Raw genomic sequence first — 18,676 nt, 5'->3', positions numbered from 1 at the left:
AATGGGGAACGATACTGAGCAGATGAGGCTGAGAAGATCTGGGTTGGAATCACGTCATAGAGGACTTATTTTAGAATACGAAGGAGGGGATTCCATGGAGATAATTAGAATCTAGAGAGGTTAAATCATTTAATTGCGGTGCAAGGTAGTATAATAGAAAAATTGACACTACATAAACTCTTCCTTCAGACACTTGTTTTCTTGTTGTTTTTCTGCTATTATCTTGAAAAGTTAACTTTAGTCACTTTTACTTTTCTGTTTCTTCATTTGTAAAATATACCATTATATGTCTTAATCTCACAGGATAATTGTCTTGGGCAAGAAAAACAGACTGGTAGAAAGTGATAGAATTGTACAGTGGTTCTCAAAGAATGATCTTTGGACCCCGGAAGTCCTTGACACCCTTTTAGGGATTCTCCAAGGTCAAAACTATTTTTATAAAATACTGAGATATTATTTCTTTGTTCACTCGTATTCTCTCATGAGTATACAGGGGAATTTTCCAGCGGCTATGTGATGTGCGAGGTTGCAACAGACCAAATACAAAAGCAGATTTGAAAATTGAGTTGTTTTCTGCTAAGCTAGACCTTAAAGAGATTTGCAAAAATGTAAAGCAATACACCAATGAGAAATTATTTTTTTGAGAACTGTTTTCATTAAAAATATTATTTATGATAAAATGTAATGAGTTTTTAATTGTTTAAATAATTAATAGAAAAATAATTCTTAAATTTCTAAGCTTTAATTTCCAATATGGTAAATAATGATAGATGTAACCCACATAAACAAACCCTCATTGAGAGCCTCAATTTATAAAAGTATAATGGAGTCCTGAGACCACAATGTTTGCAAACCTCTGATATAGTATAAATGGGTGGGAGAAATTGAAATGTTTATCTTTGGTGGTCTTATGTTGTTATTTAGATATTTCTGTTGTTTATTCTTCATTACAAATTTAGGACGGTGCAGTGGTGGCTCAGTGGCAGGATTCTCACCTGCCATGCCAGAGACCCAGATTCGATTCCCTGAGTCTGCCCATGCCCCCCCCAATTATGTTATTATATCTCAGTATTTTTGCTGTATAGACATCATAATCATTAAGATAAATTGTGGTAAAATGGGTAAAGATTAGACTAAGAATTGGGAAATTTAGCCTCTCGTTCCTTGTACAGGTTCATATCAAGCTGAAAAGTCTCTTACCTGCTTCTCTAATTTGTTAGTGTATGGTTTATAGTATCCTCTTATACTCCTTTTTATTTTTTGTGGGGTTGGTATTAATGTCCCCCTTTTCTTGTCTGGATTATTTGTGTTCTTTCTCTGTTTTGGTGAAAGATTTGTCAATTTTATCGATCTTTTCAAAGAACCACCTTTTTTTAAATTCTGATTGTTTTTAAATTCGCTATTTCATCTATCTCTAATCTTTATTTGCGTCCTTCTGCCCTTTTTGGGTTTAGTTTGTGCTTCTTTTCTAAATCCTCCAATTCTGTGATTCAATCTTGCTGGTTTGAAATCTTTCCTCCTTTTTAATTGAAGCATTAAGAGCTATAAATGTCCCTTTCAGCACTGCCTTTGCTGCATCCCATAAGTTTTGTTATATTGTGTTTTCATTTTCACTTAGCATTTTTCCTAATTTCCTTTGTGGATTTTTATCCCCAGTGGTTGTTTTAAGAGTACGTTAATTTCCACTTATTTTTGAATTTTCCATTTCTCCCTATGTTATTGATTTCTAGTTTCATTCCATTGAAGTCAGACAAGATACCTGATAGGATTCCAGTATTTTTTAATTTATTGAGCCTTGTTTTGTGATATGACATACAGTCTATCCTGGAGAATAATGTACGTGCACTGTAGAAAAATGTGTATTCTACTGCTGTTGGGTGAAGTATCCTGTATATGTCTGTTAGGTCTAGTTGGTTTAGATAATCATTCAAGTCTTCTGCTTCCTTACTGACCTTCTGTCCAGATGTTCTATCCATCATTGAAAGTGGTGCACTGAAGTCTCCTACCATTAATGTAGAGCCATCTATTTCTCCTTTCAGATTTGTCAGTATTTGTTTCAAGTATTTTGGGGCTCTGCTGTTCGGTGCATATATATTTATAATTGTTATGTCTGTTGAATTGACCCTTTTATCAGTGTATAAGGACTTTTTTGTGCTTTGTAACAATCTTTGAATTAAAGTCCTTTATTTTATTTTTTATTTATATTTATTTTTATTTTTATTATTTATATAATATATATTTACATACCATGTAATCATCCAAAGTGTGCAATTACTGGTTCACAATATCATCATATAGCTGTGTAATTTATCATCACAATCAACTTTTTTTTGTGTGTGTGTGAAAATAACATATCTACAAAACAGTAAATTTCAAAGCACATAGCAACAGTTAGCTGTAGAACAGGTTTCAGAGTTTGCTATGGGTTACAGTTCCACAATTTTAGGGTTTTCTAGCTGCTCTCTAAGACACTGGAAACTGAAAGAATAATGATATAATGATTCAGCCGTCATACACATTTGTTAAACCCTACCTTTTCTATATAAATCTACCATCACCTTTGATCTTTCTCCCGCTCTTGAGGGAGTCGTTTTTATTTGATACTAACATATTAGTAAAGTCTTTTGGTTATTATTTACATGGTATATTTTTATATTTTCACTTTCTGCCTGCTTATGTCTTTGTGAGAATGTTAAAAAAAAAAAAAAATTCCTGTTCCACTGTAGGAGTAATAGCAGTCCCTTCCACATGGAATTGTGAAGATTAAATAAGAGAATGCCTTCCTAGTGCATGCCATGGCAACTGGCCCCTTGTAAGTACTTAATAAATGGCTGGTGTTATTGTCAAAAAAAAATTAAGGTCTTGTAAACAGCATATCGCTGTTTGTGCTTTGTCATCCATTCTGCCAATCTCTCTTTTTTTGACTGGAGAGTTTTGTCCATTTACATTAAAATGACTACCAATGATTCAGGGCTTTCTTCTCCTATTTTGCTATTTAGTCTTTGCAAATCTTATATGTTTTTTGACTCTCAATTCTTCTTTTAATACCTACTTTCTTATTTATTTGATTTTTGGTATTGTACCATATTGAATTCCTTCTCATTTCTTTCTGGATATATTTTTCACTTATTTTCTTTGTGGTTTCCATGGGGCTTAAATTTAACATCCTAAATATATGTCATTTTTTATTTGTTACCAACTTAACGTCAGTAACATACAAAAACACTCACTGTTCCTGTACACCCCTCTGTACTCCACTTTTTCTTGAATTTGTTACAGATTGTATCTTTGTATATTGTATATCCAAAGCCATAGACTTAGTATTTTTTATGCATTTACATTTTAGCAGCTATAAGACCTAAGAAATGAAGTTACATACCGAAAAATAAAATACAATAAATAGTACTGGCATTTACTGACCTTTATGCTGTTCTGATCCACTGACTAGTATCCTTTCCTTTCTGTTTGAAGAACTCCCTTTAGCAGATTTAAAGGGATCTGTAGGGCAGATCTAGTGATAATGAACTCCCTCAACTTTTGTTTATATGGAAATGTCATAATCTCTCCTTCATTCTTAAAAGGCAGTCTCACCAGATACAAAATTCTTGATTGGCAGTTGTTTTCTCCTATTACACTTTAAGTATTTCAGTCTACTGCCTCTTTTTCTCCATGGTTTCTGATGAGAAACCTGGACTTAATCTAATTGGTATTCCCTTCCATATGTAGCACATTGCTTTACTCTTACAGCTTTTAGAACTTTCTTCTTGTCTTTTGCTTTCCACACTTTGACTACCATGTGTCCAGGAGTATTTCTTTTCAAGTTTATACTGTTTGGTGTTTAATGGGCTTCTTAGATACACATATTCATGTCTTCTGCCAAGTTTGGAATGTTTTCTGTCATTATTTCTTTGAATATTCCTTCTACTCCTTTCCTTCTTCTCTTTCTGGGACTCCCATTATACAAATATTGGTTCTCTTAATGAAATCTCAAGGTCTCTTAGGCTGGTTTCTTTTTCTGGTTTTTTTCTTCTTTCTGGTCCTCAGTTTGAATGATTTCAGTTGTCCTGTCTTCATATTCACCGATTCTTTTCTGCCAGGTCCAATCAGCTGTTGAAACTGTCTAGGGAATTTTTCATTTCAGTTATTGTGCTCTTCAATTCCAGTGGTTTTGTGTGGTTCTTTTAAAATTCCTGTCTTTTTATTGAGAACTTCATATTTTTTATTTTTTGTTTTCCTGATATCCTTTAGTTCTTTTCAGTATTTTCCTTCATCTCCTTGAGCATACCAAATATCTTTTTTTTTTTAAGTTCTTGTCCAGTATGTTCACAGTCTGGTCGTTTTCATTGATATTTTCTGGATTTTTCCTCTTCCTTTGGAAGGACAGTCATTTCCTGTTTGTTTATTTGTCTTATAATCTTTTCTAGCACACTGTGTACTTTATTATTTTTAAATATTAGCTCTGTGTTTTAGTTTCTGAACTATTTCTTGATTTGGGTTCAGCTGTGATATGACAGAGATTTTCTGGAGTACCAGGAGCTAACAAAATCAAGCAAACCAGTGCTGAAAACACCTTTCACAGTCCTTGCAAATTGGCTTTCTTTGGCTGGTGCTCTTCTTCGGAGTTCAGCCTTCAGCCTCCCTCTCGAGAAGGTTAGCCTAAGGCGAATGCAAAGTGCAGGGTCCTTTCTGTCTTTTCTGGGCCTGTGTCTTGTGCTTACTAGTGCGTTCTTAAGGGTTCCTGTTTTTAGGTATTTGAGTGCCTCCTCTACTTAGGAAGGAGACCTTCTCCCTCTCCTTGTTGCTCCAGTGCAGGGTTTAGAGCAGATGAACCTCTCCCTCAGGCCATGTGATTCATTTGTTTTTATACCACTTTCATTGTCTCACACTACTTTAGTTTGGAGAGATGGTGAATTCTAGGAGGAGGGAGTGAGGCAAACAGGGAGTCAGGTCAGTCTTTCCCACCCAGCATAAGTTCAGGGACTTACCACAAAGGGAGCACTGATCAGTTTCATGTTTTTTGGGGGGGATAGGGGTGTGCATGGGCCAGGAATAGAACCCAGATCACCCACATAGTGGGTGAGCATTCTACCACTGAACCACCTGCGTACCCAGCCAGTCTACTTTGCTGTGGGGCAAGGTGAGGGAGGGACCAGCAAAGGTGTCAGGAGTGTCTCCTGTGGGATTTTAGTCACTTATTTGTGCTCCTTTTCATATAGAATAAACTAGAATGACTATGAGCATTGTTTAGAAAAAGTTTGTGTTTCCTCACAAAATATTATTAAGCAGTGTGCTTTCTATTGATCTACACTAAAGTTCTCATTATAAAAATATGTTACTTTATTTAAGCATATGTTATATTAATTATTTTGCTATAGATTGCCTATCATCTTTTTATTTATATATAATTTATATACCATGAAAGTTAACTTTTAAAATACATAGTTCAGTGGATTTTAGTATATTTGCCAAGCTGGATAAACATCTCCATTAATTCAAGAAAATTTTCATCACCCTAGGAAGAAATCCCATATCCATTAGTAGTTATTCCTATTCCCCTTTCCTCTGTGGACACTTACAACCATTGTGTACTTCTGTCTCTTTGGGTTTGCTTATTCTGGACATTTCATATAAATGAAATCATAACGTGTGGTCTTTGGACTGGCTTTTTTCACTTAGCATAATGTTTTCAAGTTCATCCATATTAGAGCATATATTGGTAATCTATTCCCATTTATTGCCAAATAGTATTCCATTGTATGGATATACCACTTTTTATTTATCCATTTATCAGTGAACTCCTGGGTTGTTTCCACCTTTAGGCTATCATGAATAATGCTGCTGTGAATGTTACTGTACAAGTTTTTATGTGGACGTGTATTTTCATTTCTCTTGGGTAGTTAGATACCTAGGGATGGAATTGTTGGTTATATGGCAACTCTGTATTTAATTGTTTGAAATGACCCGTCTTTTGCAAAATGACTGCACCATTTTATATTCCGTCTGGCCGTATATGCTGGTGCTGATTTCTGCATATCCTCGTCAACTCTTGTTATTATCTGACTTTTTTATTCTAATCATCCTAGTTGAATGTGAAGTAGTGTCTTTGAAATTACTATGTTGACAATTTTTTTCATGTGCTTATTGTGTAGGTGTGTATCTTTGAAGAAATATCTATTCAAATCCTTTCCCCTTAAAAAAAAATTGTGTGTGTGTTTTTGTTGAGTTTTAAGGGTACTTTGTGTATTTTGGAGACAAGACTCCTCTCAGATAAATGATTTTCAAATATTTTCTCCCTTTCTGTGGATGGTCTTTTTACTTTCTTGATAATGTCCTTTGAATCACAAAAATTGTTAATTTTGAGGAAGTTCAGTTTAGGTATTTTGTTATCATTGTTTCTGCTTTTGGTTTTGTGTCTAATAAACCCTTGCCTAATGCAAAGTCATGAATATGTCCACCTATATTTTCTTCTAAAAATAGGTTTAGTTTTTTACATTTAGGTCTTTGGTCCATTTTAAGTTAAATTTTTGTATATGGTATGAGGTAGAGGTCCAGCTTCATTCTTTTGCGTGTGGATATCCACTTGTTCCAGCATCATTTGTTGAAAACATTCTTTCCCTTTGATTTGTCTTGAGAGAAAGAAAGAAATAACAGAGTAGGGCGGAGAATAATGACATGGAAAACAAACAAAAAATGGAGTACATCAACAAAACCAAAAGTTGGTTCTTTGAAAAGATTTTAAAAATTGGTAAATCTTTGGCTAGACTGAAAGAAAAGAGAGGATGCAAATAGGGGTGGGGGGCATGGACATTACCACTGACCCCACAGAAATAAAACGGATTGTCAAAGTATATATTGAAGAACACTGACAAATTAGAAAACCTAGGTGAGTAGACAATTTCCTAGAAACTGCTCACATTGAGTCAAGAAGAAATAGAATATTTTAAAAGATCAGTAACAAATAAAGAGACTGAATCAATAATTCAAAACTTCCCCAAAAGAAAAGCCTAGGAACAGATATCTTCACTAGTGAATCTCACCAAACATTGGAAAAAGAATTAACACCAGTCATTGCTCATACTTTGGAAAAAATTAAAGATGAGGGAACATTCCCTAACGCATTTTATAAGGCCAGCATCACTTGACTACCAAAACCAAATAAAGATACCATAAGAGAAAAGGAAATTTATAAGACCATTATCCCTTATGCATACAGATGCAAAAATCTTCAAAATACTGACAGACTGAATCCAACAGCATGTTAAAAGAATTATACAGGATGATCAAGTGGAATTCATTCCAGGTATGCAAGGGTTGTTCTACATAAGAAAATCAGTTAATGTTATGCATGTTAATACAATGAAAGAAAAAAACCTACAAGTCATCTCAATTGACGCAGAAAAGTCATTTGACAAAATTCAGCGCTCCTTCTTGATTTAAAACACTGAGAAAACTAGAAATAGGAGGATACTTGCTCCATGTAGGAAAGGATATATACGAAAAACCTACAACTAGCACCATACTCGATGATGAAAGACTGAAACCTTTCCTTCTAAGATCAGGAACAGGACAAGAATGCCACTGTCACTGCTGTTACGCAACATTGTATTGGAAATTCTAACCAGAGCATTTAGGCATTAAAATGAAATAAAAGACATCCAAATTGAAAAGAAAGATTAAAATTTTTCCTTTTTACATTCTTTATGTAGAAAACCCTAAAAAGTACACAACAAAGTTACTAAAGCTAATAAATAAATTCAGTTAAGTGGCAGAATACAAGATCAACACACCAGCAGTTGTGTTTCTATATATAATTTGACCAATCTGAAGAGGAAATCAAGAAAATTACATTTACAATAACAAAAGAATTGAATGTCTAGAAATAAATTTAATTAAGTATGTAAAGGACTTATACCCAGAAAACAATGCTAAAATTATATGATATTTAAATAAATGGGAAGGTATTCCATGTTCATGGATTAGAAGACTAAATATCACCAAGATGTCATTTTACTCAAAGTGATTTACAGATTCAGTGCAATCCTAATAAAAATTCCAACAGTGTGCTAGTTTGAAATGATGTATGTACCCTAGAAAAGCCGTGTTTTAATCCTAATCCAATTTTGTAAAGGCAGCTGTTACTTCTAATCCCTATTCAATACTGTATGTTTGAAACTGTATTTAGGTCATCTCCCTGGAGATGTGATTTAAATATGAGTGGTTGTTAAGCTGAATTAGGTGGTGACATGTCTCCACCCATTTGGGTGGATCTTGATTAGTTTCTAAAGTCCTATAAAAAAGGAAACATTTTGGAGAATGAGAGATTCAGAGAGAGCAGAGCAGAACGGCAGCCACAAGAAGCAGAGTCCACCAGCCAGTGACCTTTGGAGATGAAGAAGGAAGATGCCTCCTGGGGAGCTTCATGAAACAGGAAGCCAGGAGAAGAAGTTAGCAGATGATGCTGTGTTTGCCATGTGCCCTTCCAGATGAGAGAGGAACCCTGACCATGTTCATCATGTGCCTTTCTAGATGAGAAAGAAACTCTGACTGTGTTTGCCATGTGCCCTTCCACTTGAGAGAGAAACCCTGAATTTCATTGGCCTTCTTGAACCAAGATATTTTTCCCTGGATGCCTTAGATTGGACATTTCTATAGACTTGTTTTAATTGGGACATTTTCTTGGCGTTAAAACTATAAACTAGCAACTTATTAAATTCCCTCTTTAAAACCCATTCCGTTTCTGGTATATTGCATTCTGGCAGCTAGCAAACTAGAAAAAACAACCTCCTTGCAGAAATAGAAAGGGCATTCATCAAATTTCTATGGAAGTGTAGGGTACCCTGAATGTCTCAAACCATCTGGAAATGAAGAATGAAGTTGAAGGATTCACGCTTTCCAATTTTAAAACTTATTACAAAGATACAGTAATCTAAACAGTATGGTACTTTCAGAAGGACAAACGTATGGACCAGTGGAATCAAATTGAGACTGCAGAAATAAATCCTTGCATGTAGAGCCCGTTGATTTTTTTTCTCAGTGAACGCACTTTATTTTTAAAGCAGTTAATTATTCACATACCATACAATCCATCCAATGTGTTTGTCAGTATAATCACAGAGTTGTGCTTTAATCACCACAATCAATTTTAGAACATTTTCATGCCCCCCAAAGAAAAAAACAATACCTCTTATACTCCCTTATTATTGACACTTTGCATTGGTCTGATAACTTTTGTTAAGGTTCGTTCATGGAAGAATATTATAATAGTACTGTTAACTGTAGCCTATAGTTTGCATTATGTGTATTTTTCCCATATACCACCTTATTACAGTTTAGGTGCTTTTACTTATCAGAATATAATATTCTCCAACATTGGCATAAATTCAGGTTCTAAGCTTCTATGTGAAAATGCCACAGAATGGCCCCCTTTCCTTTGTTCTCTAGTTAAAAAAAAAAAAAATTCTCTGTGAGTGAAAGAAAAAGAAACTGTAACAGTACCACCCTGGTATTAACACTTGGTAATAGTGACATACATTTGTTCTAGTTCATGGAAGAATATTCTTATATACTTATTTATACTATTAACCATCTTCGTCATCGTGTGGTTTGCTATGCTATACAGTCCCATGTTTTATCCTCTAGCTTTCCTTCTAGTGACATATATGACCCTAAACTTCCCCTTTCACACATAAAATTCAGTGTTGTTAACTACACTCATTGTAATATGCTACCGTCACCTCTGTTCATTTCCAGACATTTACATTCAACCTAATTAAAAATTGTGCACAAATTAAGCATCTGCTCCCCATTTTCTACCCTCATTTTATCTCCTGGTAACCTATATTCTAGACTTTAATTCTGTGAGTTTACTTATTATAATTCATTCATAAAGTGAGATCATACGATATTTTTCCTTTTGTGTCTGACTTTTTTCACTCAATAGAATGTCGTCAGATTTCATCCATGTTTTCACAGACATCATAACTTCATTCCTTCTTACTAGAAGAAAATGTAAGGGAAACATCTTCAAGAGATTGTGGTAGGCAGTGGATTTTGTACTTGACACCCAAAGCACAAGCAACAAAAGAAAAAACATAAATAGAATACCCTCAGAAGTGAATACTTTTGTGCATTTCAAAAGACTTTGTTAAAAAGGTAGAAAGGCAGCCTATTCAATGGGAGAAAATATTTGGAAACTACGTATCTGCTAAGAGTTTGATATCTAGAAGAAATCCTACAACTCTACAATGGTAAGACAACCCAGTGTAAAAATGGGCAAAATACTTGAATATGTATTTTTCCAAAGAGAAAATACGAATGATGAAAAGATGCTCAACATCACTGTTAGGGAACTGCAAATAAAAACTGCAAGATAACTGTTTCTGTACTGTGCTGGTTTGAAACTGTTATGTACCCATGCTCTTTTAATTCAATATTGTGTATGCAGACCAACTGTGGGTTACGTCTTTTGATTAGATTATTTCCCCTGAAGATGTACACCAACCATTCAAGGTGGGTCTGCATTAGTTTACTGGAGTCCTTCAGTGAGCACACGGAGAGAGAGAGAGAACTCAGAGCCAACAGAAAGCAGAGAAATGAAACCAGGGCACTGACATTTAGAGATGCAGAAGGCGGGCACTCGGGGAGACACCAGAAGTCATTTGAAACATGAAGCCAGAGAAGGATAGCAGATGTTGTCACGTGCCTTCCCTTGTGACAGAGAAGCCGCAAACACAATTGGCCTTTCTTGAGTGAAGTATCCTCATGTTAATGCCTTAATTTGGACATTTTCATGGCCTTTGAACTGTAAATATGTAACCAAAAAATATCCTTTTTAAAAGCCATTCCATTTCTGGTATATTGCATTTCAGCAACATCCACAAACCAAAACGCGTACCTACTCGAATGACCACTGTTAAACAGAAAACTACAGGTGTTGGAGAGGATGTAGAGAAATAGGTACCCTTATTCTTGGCTGGTGGGAATGTAAAATAATACAGGTACCGTGTAAGACAGTTTGGTGGTTCCTCAGTAAGCTAAGTATAGGACTCTGATATGATCCAGCAGTCCCATTACTAGGTATATACTCAGAAGAATTGAAAGCAGGGACATGAACAGACATTTGCACACCATTGTTCATAGTGGTATAATTCATAATTGCCAAAAGATGGAAACAGCCCAAGTGTCCATCAGCAGATGAATGAATGGATAAACAAAATGTGGTATATATCTAACGTATTTTTTATCGCATTTGTTGTAGCTTTCATTCTCATAAGTTGTTATTTTTCTTTGCATGCTTTCACATTCTTTATGCTCACTCAGTGTCTTCTTTTGCTTTTTTTTTAATGTAAAGTATAACATATACAAAGCAAAGAAAGAAAAAAAGAATTTTCAGAGCACACTTCAACAAGTAGTTACAGAACAGATCCCAGAATTTGTCATTGGCTACTATTCCACCATCTCAGATTTTTCCTTCTAGCTGTTTCAAAATACACCCAGTATCTTCTTAATATTCTTTATCTCTTTAGCCATATTTTCTTTTATGTCCTTAAATTGATTTAGGAGAATTGTTTGAACATCTTTGATTAGCTGTTCCAAATTCTGTTGTATCTCTTCCAACTTTTTCTTTTGTATTCTCTGCAGTAGATACCACATTTCATTCTTTTCCATGTGAATATCCTGTTATTGCAGTACCATTTCTTGAATTCTTTTTTTTTGGAGTGTATGGGCTGAAACTTGAACCTGGGTCTCCTGTATGGCAGGTGAAAATTCTACCACTGAACTACCCTTCTCCAACTTTTTAATTTGTTCCTTTGACTTTACCATATCTTCCTGTTTCTTAGTATGGCTTGTAATTATTGCTGGTACCTGGTCATTTGATTATCTTGATGAGATTATTCTGAGATTTTTCTCTGTTCTAGGATTTTGTAGTTGATTGGGTTTGTTTTAAGGTTTTTCTTTGATCCCTGATACTGAAGCAATTTCCCAGCTAAAATAGGGCCAAGGACCCATGCTGGGGCATAGACTGGTTCCAAAGGATACTGGGTTCATCCGCTTCATGAATATTCTGACATACAACTGTGTAATATTCCATCATATGTATATACCACAGCTTGTTTTGCCACTTGTCCATTGATGGACATTTGAACTGTTTCTATCTCTTGGTAATCGTGAATACCGCTGTAAACATCTGTGTGCAAATGTCTTTTTGTGTGTCCTTTCCTTCAGTTCCTCCAAATATATACAGAGTAATGGGATTGCTGGATCACACAGCAGTTCTATACTTTGCTTCCTGAGGAACTGCCACAAACTGCCTTCCAGAGCAGTTACACCACTCTGCATTCCCACCAACAGTGAATAAATGTGCCACTTTGTCCACGTCATCTCCCGCACTTGGAATTTTTCTTTTGTTGTTGTTGTTTTTATACTGGTCATTCCAGTAGGTGTGAAATGATAACTCAGTGTGGTTTTGATTTGTATTTCCCTAATGAATTTGAGCCAATGAAAGTTGAGCATCTTTTCATGTGCCTTTTGGCCATTTGTATTTCCTCTTCTGAGAAGTGTCTGTTCAAGTCTTTTTCCCATTTTGTAATTGGGTTGGCTGTCTTTTTGTTGTTGAGTTGAACAATCTCTTTATAAATTCTGGATACTAGACCTTTATCTGATATGTCGTTTCCAAATATTGTCTCCCATTGTGTAGGCTGTCTTTTTACTTTCTTTGATGAAGTTCTCTGATGCACAAAAGTGTTTAATTTTGAGGAGTTCCCATTTATTTATTTATTTCTTCAGTGCTCTTGCTTTAGGTGTAAGGTCTATAAAACCGCCTCCAATTATAAGATTTATAAGATATTTCCCTACGTTTTCCTCTAACTGTTTTATGGTCTTAGACCTGATGTTTAGATCTTTGACCCATTTTGAGTTAACTTTTGTATAGGGTGTGAGGTACAGGTCCTCTTTCATTCTTTTGCATATGGATATCCAGTTCTCTAGGCACCATTTATTGAAGAGACTGTTCTGTCCCAGGTGAGTTGGCTTGACTGCCTTATCAAAGATCAAATGTCCATAGATGAGAGGGTCTATATCTGAGCACTCTATTCGATTCCATTGGTCAATTTATCTATCTTTATGCCAGTACCATGCTGTTTTGACCACTTTGGCATCATAATATGCCTTAAAGTCAATGCCTGGGATTTTTCGACAAGCTTGTTAGAATTTATAGTGCAAAGAGAGCTTTTTAAAAGTGATTATTTTGGAAACTACACTTATTCCAGTGGTATTGCCTTTATTTTGTGAAGTATTGGAGTTTGTCTTTTGGAGTTCTCTTCAAAGAGACATACACAAAATAAACTGGAGGAGAAAACCATTTGATGTATATATGAATACAAAAAATTCATATAAGAAATTGTCATGAAGATACCTTTTCCCAGCAAAGCAAAATTTATTTTGAGTAATAAAGGCATTAATGGAATACATGAAAAGTATACCGAAATTGGGTTTCCTTTTGGCTTGTGCACTGTGTTAGGTCAGCAAAGGTGGGAATGTAAAATGATGGAACTGCTCTGGAAGGCAGGTTGGAGGTCCCTTAGGAAGGTAAGTACAGAATTGCCATATGATCCAGCAATCCCATTACTAGGTATATATTCAGGGGAACTGAAGGTAAGGACACAGACATTTGCACACCGATGTTTACAGCAGCATTATTTACAATTGCCAAGAGTTGGAAACAGCCCAGATGTTCATCAACAGACAAGTGGCTAACCAAACTGTGGTATATACATAGGTGCTAGTTTGCTAGCTGCCGGAATGCAATATACCAGAAATGGAGCAGCTTTTAATAAGAGTAATTTATTAAGTTGCTAGTTTACAGTTCTAAGCCTGTGAAAATGTCCAAATTAAAGCAAGGCTATAAAAATGTCCAGTCTAAGGCATCAAGGAAGGATACCTTGGTTTAAGAAGGCTGATGATATTCAAGGTTTCTCTCTTAACTGGAAAGGCATGTGGCGAACATGGTGACATCTGCTAGCTTTCTCTCCAGGCTTCTTGTTTCATGAGACTCCCCCGGTGACATTTTCCTTCTTCATCTTCAAAGGCCTCTGGCTGCTTGGGCTCTCGTTTTTATGGCTCTGCTGGTGACTCTGTTGCTATGGCTATGAGGCTCTCTCCAAAAATGTTTCCTCTTTTTTTTTCTTTTTTTACATGGGCAGGTACCAGGAATTGAACCCGGGTCCTCTGGCATGGCAGGCGAGCATTCTTGCCTACTGAGCCACCATGGCCCACCCTGTTTCCTCTCTTAAAGGATACCAGTAAAGTAATCAAGACCCACCTGGAATGGGTGGAGTCACATCTCCATCTAATCAAAGGTTAGCACTCACAATTGGATGAGCCCCATCCCGCGGAGATAATCTAATCAAGTTTCCAACCTATATTACTGAATAGGAATTAGAATAAATGGCTACTTTCACACAATGGATCAGGATTAAAACATGGCTTTTCTAGGATATATAATCCTTTTAAACCAGCACAACATACAATGGCGTGGTATGTAGCTATATGACAGAATAAAATCATGAAGTATGTAACAGCATGGATGAACCTTGAGGACATTATACTGAGTGAAATTAGCCAGAAAAAAAGACAAGTACTGTATGGTCTCGCTAGTGTGAACTAACATAATGAGTGAACTTTGAGAATTGACGTTAAGGCACAGGTTATCCAAAGATAGAAAGAGGGTCGAGATTGTGCATTTGGTACTGAAGGAATACAGATTTTACAACTGGACTGATTATAAAAATTCAGAAATGGGTAGCACAGTACAGCCTGATGGTAGCACAGTAATGTAAGTATACTGAATGAAGCTGAATGTGAATATAGTTGAAGGAGAAGAGCTGAGGGGGCATATGAAACCAGGAGAAAAGAGGATAAAGACTGTGATGGTATAACTTAGAAATGCCTAGAGTGGACAAGGATGAAGATTAAATGTACAAATATAAAAACATTTTTGCATGAGTGAGAACAAGTGAATGTCAGCATTTCAAGGGTTTGAAAATGGATGGTATACAGAAAAGGCGCAGTCAACGCAAACTAGGGTCTACAGTCAACAGTAATATTATAATATGCTTCTACTGAATGTAACAAGGGCATTAAGCCAAAACTAAGTGTTAGCAAGTGGGGATGCAGTGGGAGTATGGATTATATGCAGAAAAAAAGGCAAGGTCTTCATATAAATTATGGTGACTAGGGCATGTCTGTTTACTTAGGTTGGATTATATGATGTGCAAATAAAATTGTTTAAAAATGAACAGAGAGAAGCAAGTGCTAGAAAAAATGTGGAGAAAGAGCTATACCTATTCACTATTGTTAGAAAAGCTGAGGGGTATAGCCCTTCCGGAGGGCAGTATGGTGGTTCCATAGGAGGCTAGGGATGGGGTTGCCATATGATCTTGCAACCTCATTGCTAGGTATATATCTGGAAGAAGTGAGATTGGGGAAAGGAATGGACATTTGCACTCTGGTGTTTGTGGCAGCAGTGTATGCAATTCGCAATGGATGGAGGTGGCCTAAGAATACAATGACTGAGTAATAGGATAAACTGGGGTGTTTACTTAAAGCAGACTACAGAGCGGCTGCAAGAAGGAATGAATTTGTGAGGCATACAACTAGATGAATGAGTCTTAAGGACAGTATGTTGAATAAAGAGTCAGAAAAAAAAGGCAAATATTATGTCTTAGTCATATGGATTAACTATAGTATACATACTCAGTGAATTGAAATAAAGATCATGGGTTTTCAGGTTGGGGCCTATTGTAAAGGTTCCTAGATTGTAAACTCTTACCAGCAGTCAGACATATTTAGGAGTTGTAACTGATATTTCTAAATTCTGAGATACTGAGCTGGTTGTTCCCTGAAATTTTGGGTATTTATGTGACACTTAAGACACAGAGTTAGAGCACTGAAGCTATGAAAGTCAGCATTACCCTATTCAGCAACTGTTTAAAAAGCTCAAAAAGTGATCAGACTTCATCTAGAGATATTAATGAAGCTGATCTGGATAGGACTAAGGTGAATCTGAATATTGGGTAAAGGATGATATGGCCCATAGTTTCACACTTCAACCTCTGTGTGAGATCAAAAGAAGAAGTGTTTATTTGGTACAAAATTTGTATTTTGTGTAGCTCTTTATCTAATTTAACTTATATGGTCAGTTAACTTGAACATCCTAAGTACATGGAATCTTGAATAGGGCATGAGATCTTGTTGGTTTGTACACGTTAGTGTGATGCCCTGATGTATTCACAGTAATTTGGGCAGAGATTAAAAAAGCATTTGCAAAGTCGCTTTGGGAGACTGAAGAGAAAGGAGGAAATAGTCAACACATCTGGGGAATTCCTGATATTCTCCAGTGAGGACAACCAGTTTAACAGACTGAACTCTCAGTCTTGGGACTCACCCCAATGAAGCCTATTCCTGCAAAGGAGAGGCTAAAAGCCTTCTGATAATTATGTCTAAGAGCTACCCCTGGAGAGCCTCTTTTGTTGCTCACATGTGACTCTAAGCCAACTTGGCAGGTGAACTCACTGCCCTTTCCCCTGTGTGGTCATGACTCTCAGGGGTGTAAATCTCCCTAGCAACGTGGGACCTGGCTCCCGGGGATGACCCGAGATGCCTTCTTGATCAAAGGGGGGAAGAGAGAAATGAGGTAAAATAAAGTTTTAGTGGCTGATGGATTTCCTGGAGGTTATTCTTAGGCATTATATAGATATCCCTTTTTAGTTTATGGTATATTAGAGTGACTAGAGAGAAGTACCTCAAACTGTTGGAAGTGTTCCAGTAGCCTTGATTCTTGAAGAAGACTGTATAACTAACTATATAGCTTTTACAATATGACTGTATGATTGTGAAAACCTTATGTCCTGATGCTCCTTTTATCCAGGGTATAATGTAATGAAATAATAATAAGGATAAAAATAAATTAAAAATAGGGGGAGATAAAGGGTAAAAATTGGGTAGATTGAAATACTTGAATCAGTGAGGAGGAGCTATCTTTTTTTTTCTTTTTATTTCTTTTTTTGGAGTAGTGCAAATATTCTAAAAATGATCATGATGAAAAATATACAACTATGTGATATTGTAAGTCATTGATTGTATAATGCGGTTGGACTGTACATGTGTGGATATTCTCAGTAAAAATATGTTTAAAAAAAGTGCTCGGTAAGAAAGTGTTACAGGACTTTTTGCCAAATAATGGAAAAGATACCTAGGATCCCTTCTTAATACTTAATACTGCCCCATCATTGTTGATTTGATTTGTATTTCCCTAATCACTAATGATGATGTACATCTTTTAAAGTATTTATTGGTCATTTGTATATCTTCTTTGGATAGACATGTTGTCTTTAAAGTAAATATTGATGTTCTGCTGTGTGGTAATTTACTGCTCAGATTAGGTTTCTGATTTATCTAACAGAGTTTTTGTTCTGTTAATTCAAATGTTTTAGTCTGTTCTTGAAGGTTGTTTTAGATAGGTAATAGAGATACTGTTTTTCCTGTGAAAAAGTTATATTTGGTATCCTGGCTTTGAAAGGTTGATAAAGTCAGTTTGTCCAAACTCTGTTTGGCAATGACAATTGACATGTTTATTAGACCCTATTTGGTCAGATTTTTATTATTAATATCTCTAGGCTCAAAGGATTAGCTGAGGTAAAATTCACAAGTAGGGAACCTATGGCTCACTGAAAGCTTATATCTAAAAATTTTGGTAATGTTAGCTGATCTTTAGATGAGAGAAAAGATTGTTAAGGCAAGGAAAATTGATACTTAGCAATGGAAATTCAAAGTAGCACTTTGCATTTATAGGGGAAACTATGGCCCCTTTTAGATGGACATGAAAAAGTACATGGTTTCATCCTTAGGTCTCTGCTCTCTCTCCAGCGTGGTACCATGAGACGGCGCTATGAAGATGATGGTATTTCAGATGATGAAATTGAAGGGAAAAGAACTTTTGACTTAGAAGAGAAACTCCATACCAACAAATATAATGCCAATTTTGTTACTTTTATGGAGGGGAAAGGTCAGTATCATTTTGGTCAGACTTGCAGTCTTTTGATACAGAAAGTTGTAGACTTGGAACTTTGGTCTCAGCATCCATGCATCTAAAATACTGCTTGATAAGGCTGTTTCTCTTTATTTTCTGTTGTTACCCAGTACCACTCTTTGCCCCACTCCCTCCTCCCACCCTCTGAGTCATTCCCTTCTATATTAGAAATAAGCTTTAATTAGGGCAGGAATGTTGTTGCAGGTTTTCCCTAAAGGCCCCTTCCTTCTTCTCCCATCTTTTGGTTGGGTTTAATAAAAAATTGGGCAATTAAAACTCTTTCATGCATATACCGCCCTACCAGAAGTGAAGGTGGGATCCCATGTGTACCATACAGTTTTACTCCTTGGCAAACTGACAAGGAGGTCATAGTATTTAAGTGCACAGAATTTATGTTTTTGACCAATAAAAGGGTGATGATAATTTCTGCTTAGCACTTATGGGATGACTCTGTAATAGTAGTGTCTCCTGTTGGGTTAAGTCCTGAATTTCCTTTGAAAATGCAGGTTTAGCAAATGACTCCTCAAGTCGTTTTTCTCAATGCCAATCTCTATATATCTTAAGCATCTTAAGAGAGGCTTCTTAGTA

General features: G+C 35.9%; 1 protein-coding gene across 7 annotated transcripts in view; it reads left to right on the top strand.

Annotated features, from left to right (window-relative positions):
* The window catches only part of KDM2A (lysine demethylase 2A), a 121,975-nt gene that overhangs the window by 60,875 nt on the left and 42,424 nt on the right, over positions 1–18,676 (top strand). For all 7 annotated transcript variants that reach the window (XM_077115577.1, XM_077115580.1, XM_077115576.1 and 4 more), the window contains one exon: positions 17,926–18,064. In XM_077115577.1, the coding sequence (XP_076971692.1) occupies positions 17,926–18,064 (139 nt within the window). The remainder of the gene's footprint in view (positions 1–17,925; positions 18,065–18,676) is intronic.

The sequence above is a fragment of the Tamandua tetradactyla genome, chromosome 9 (genome assembly GCF_023851605.1).
Source record: "Tamandua tetradactyla isolate mTamTet1 chromosome 9, mTamTet1.pri, whole genome shotgun sequence".
NCBI classification, from domain to species: domain Eukaryota; kingdom Metazoa; phylum Chordata; class Mammalia; order Pilosa; family Myrmecophagidae; genus Tamandua; species Tamandua tetradactyla.
The sequence above is the reverse complement of the archived record's forward strand: the minus strand, read 5'-3'. Positions and strand labels throughout refer to the sequence as shown.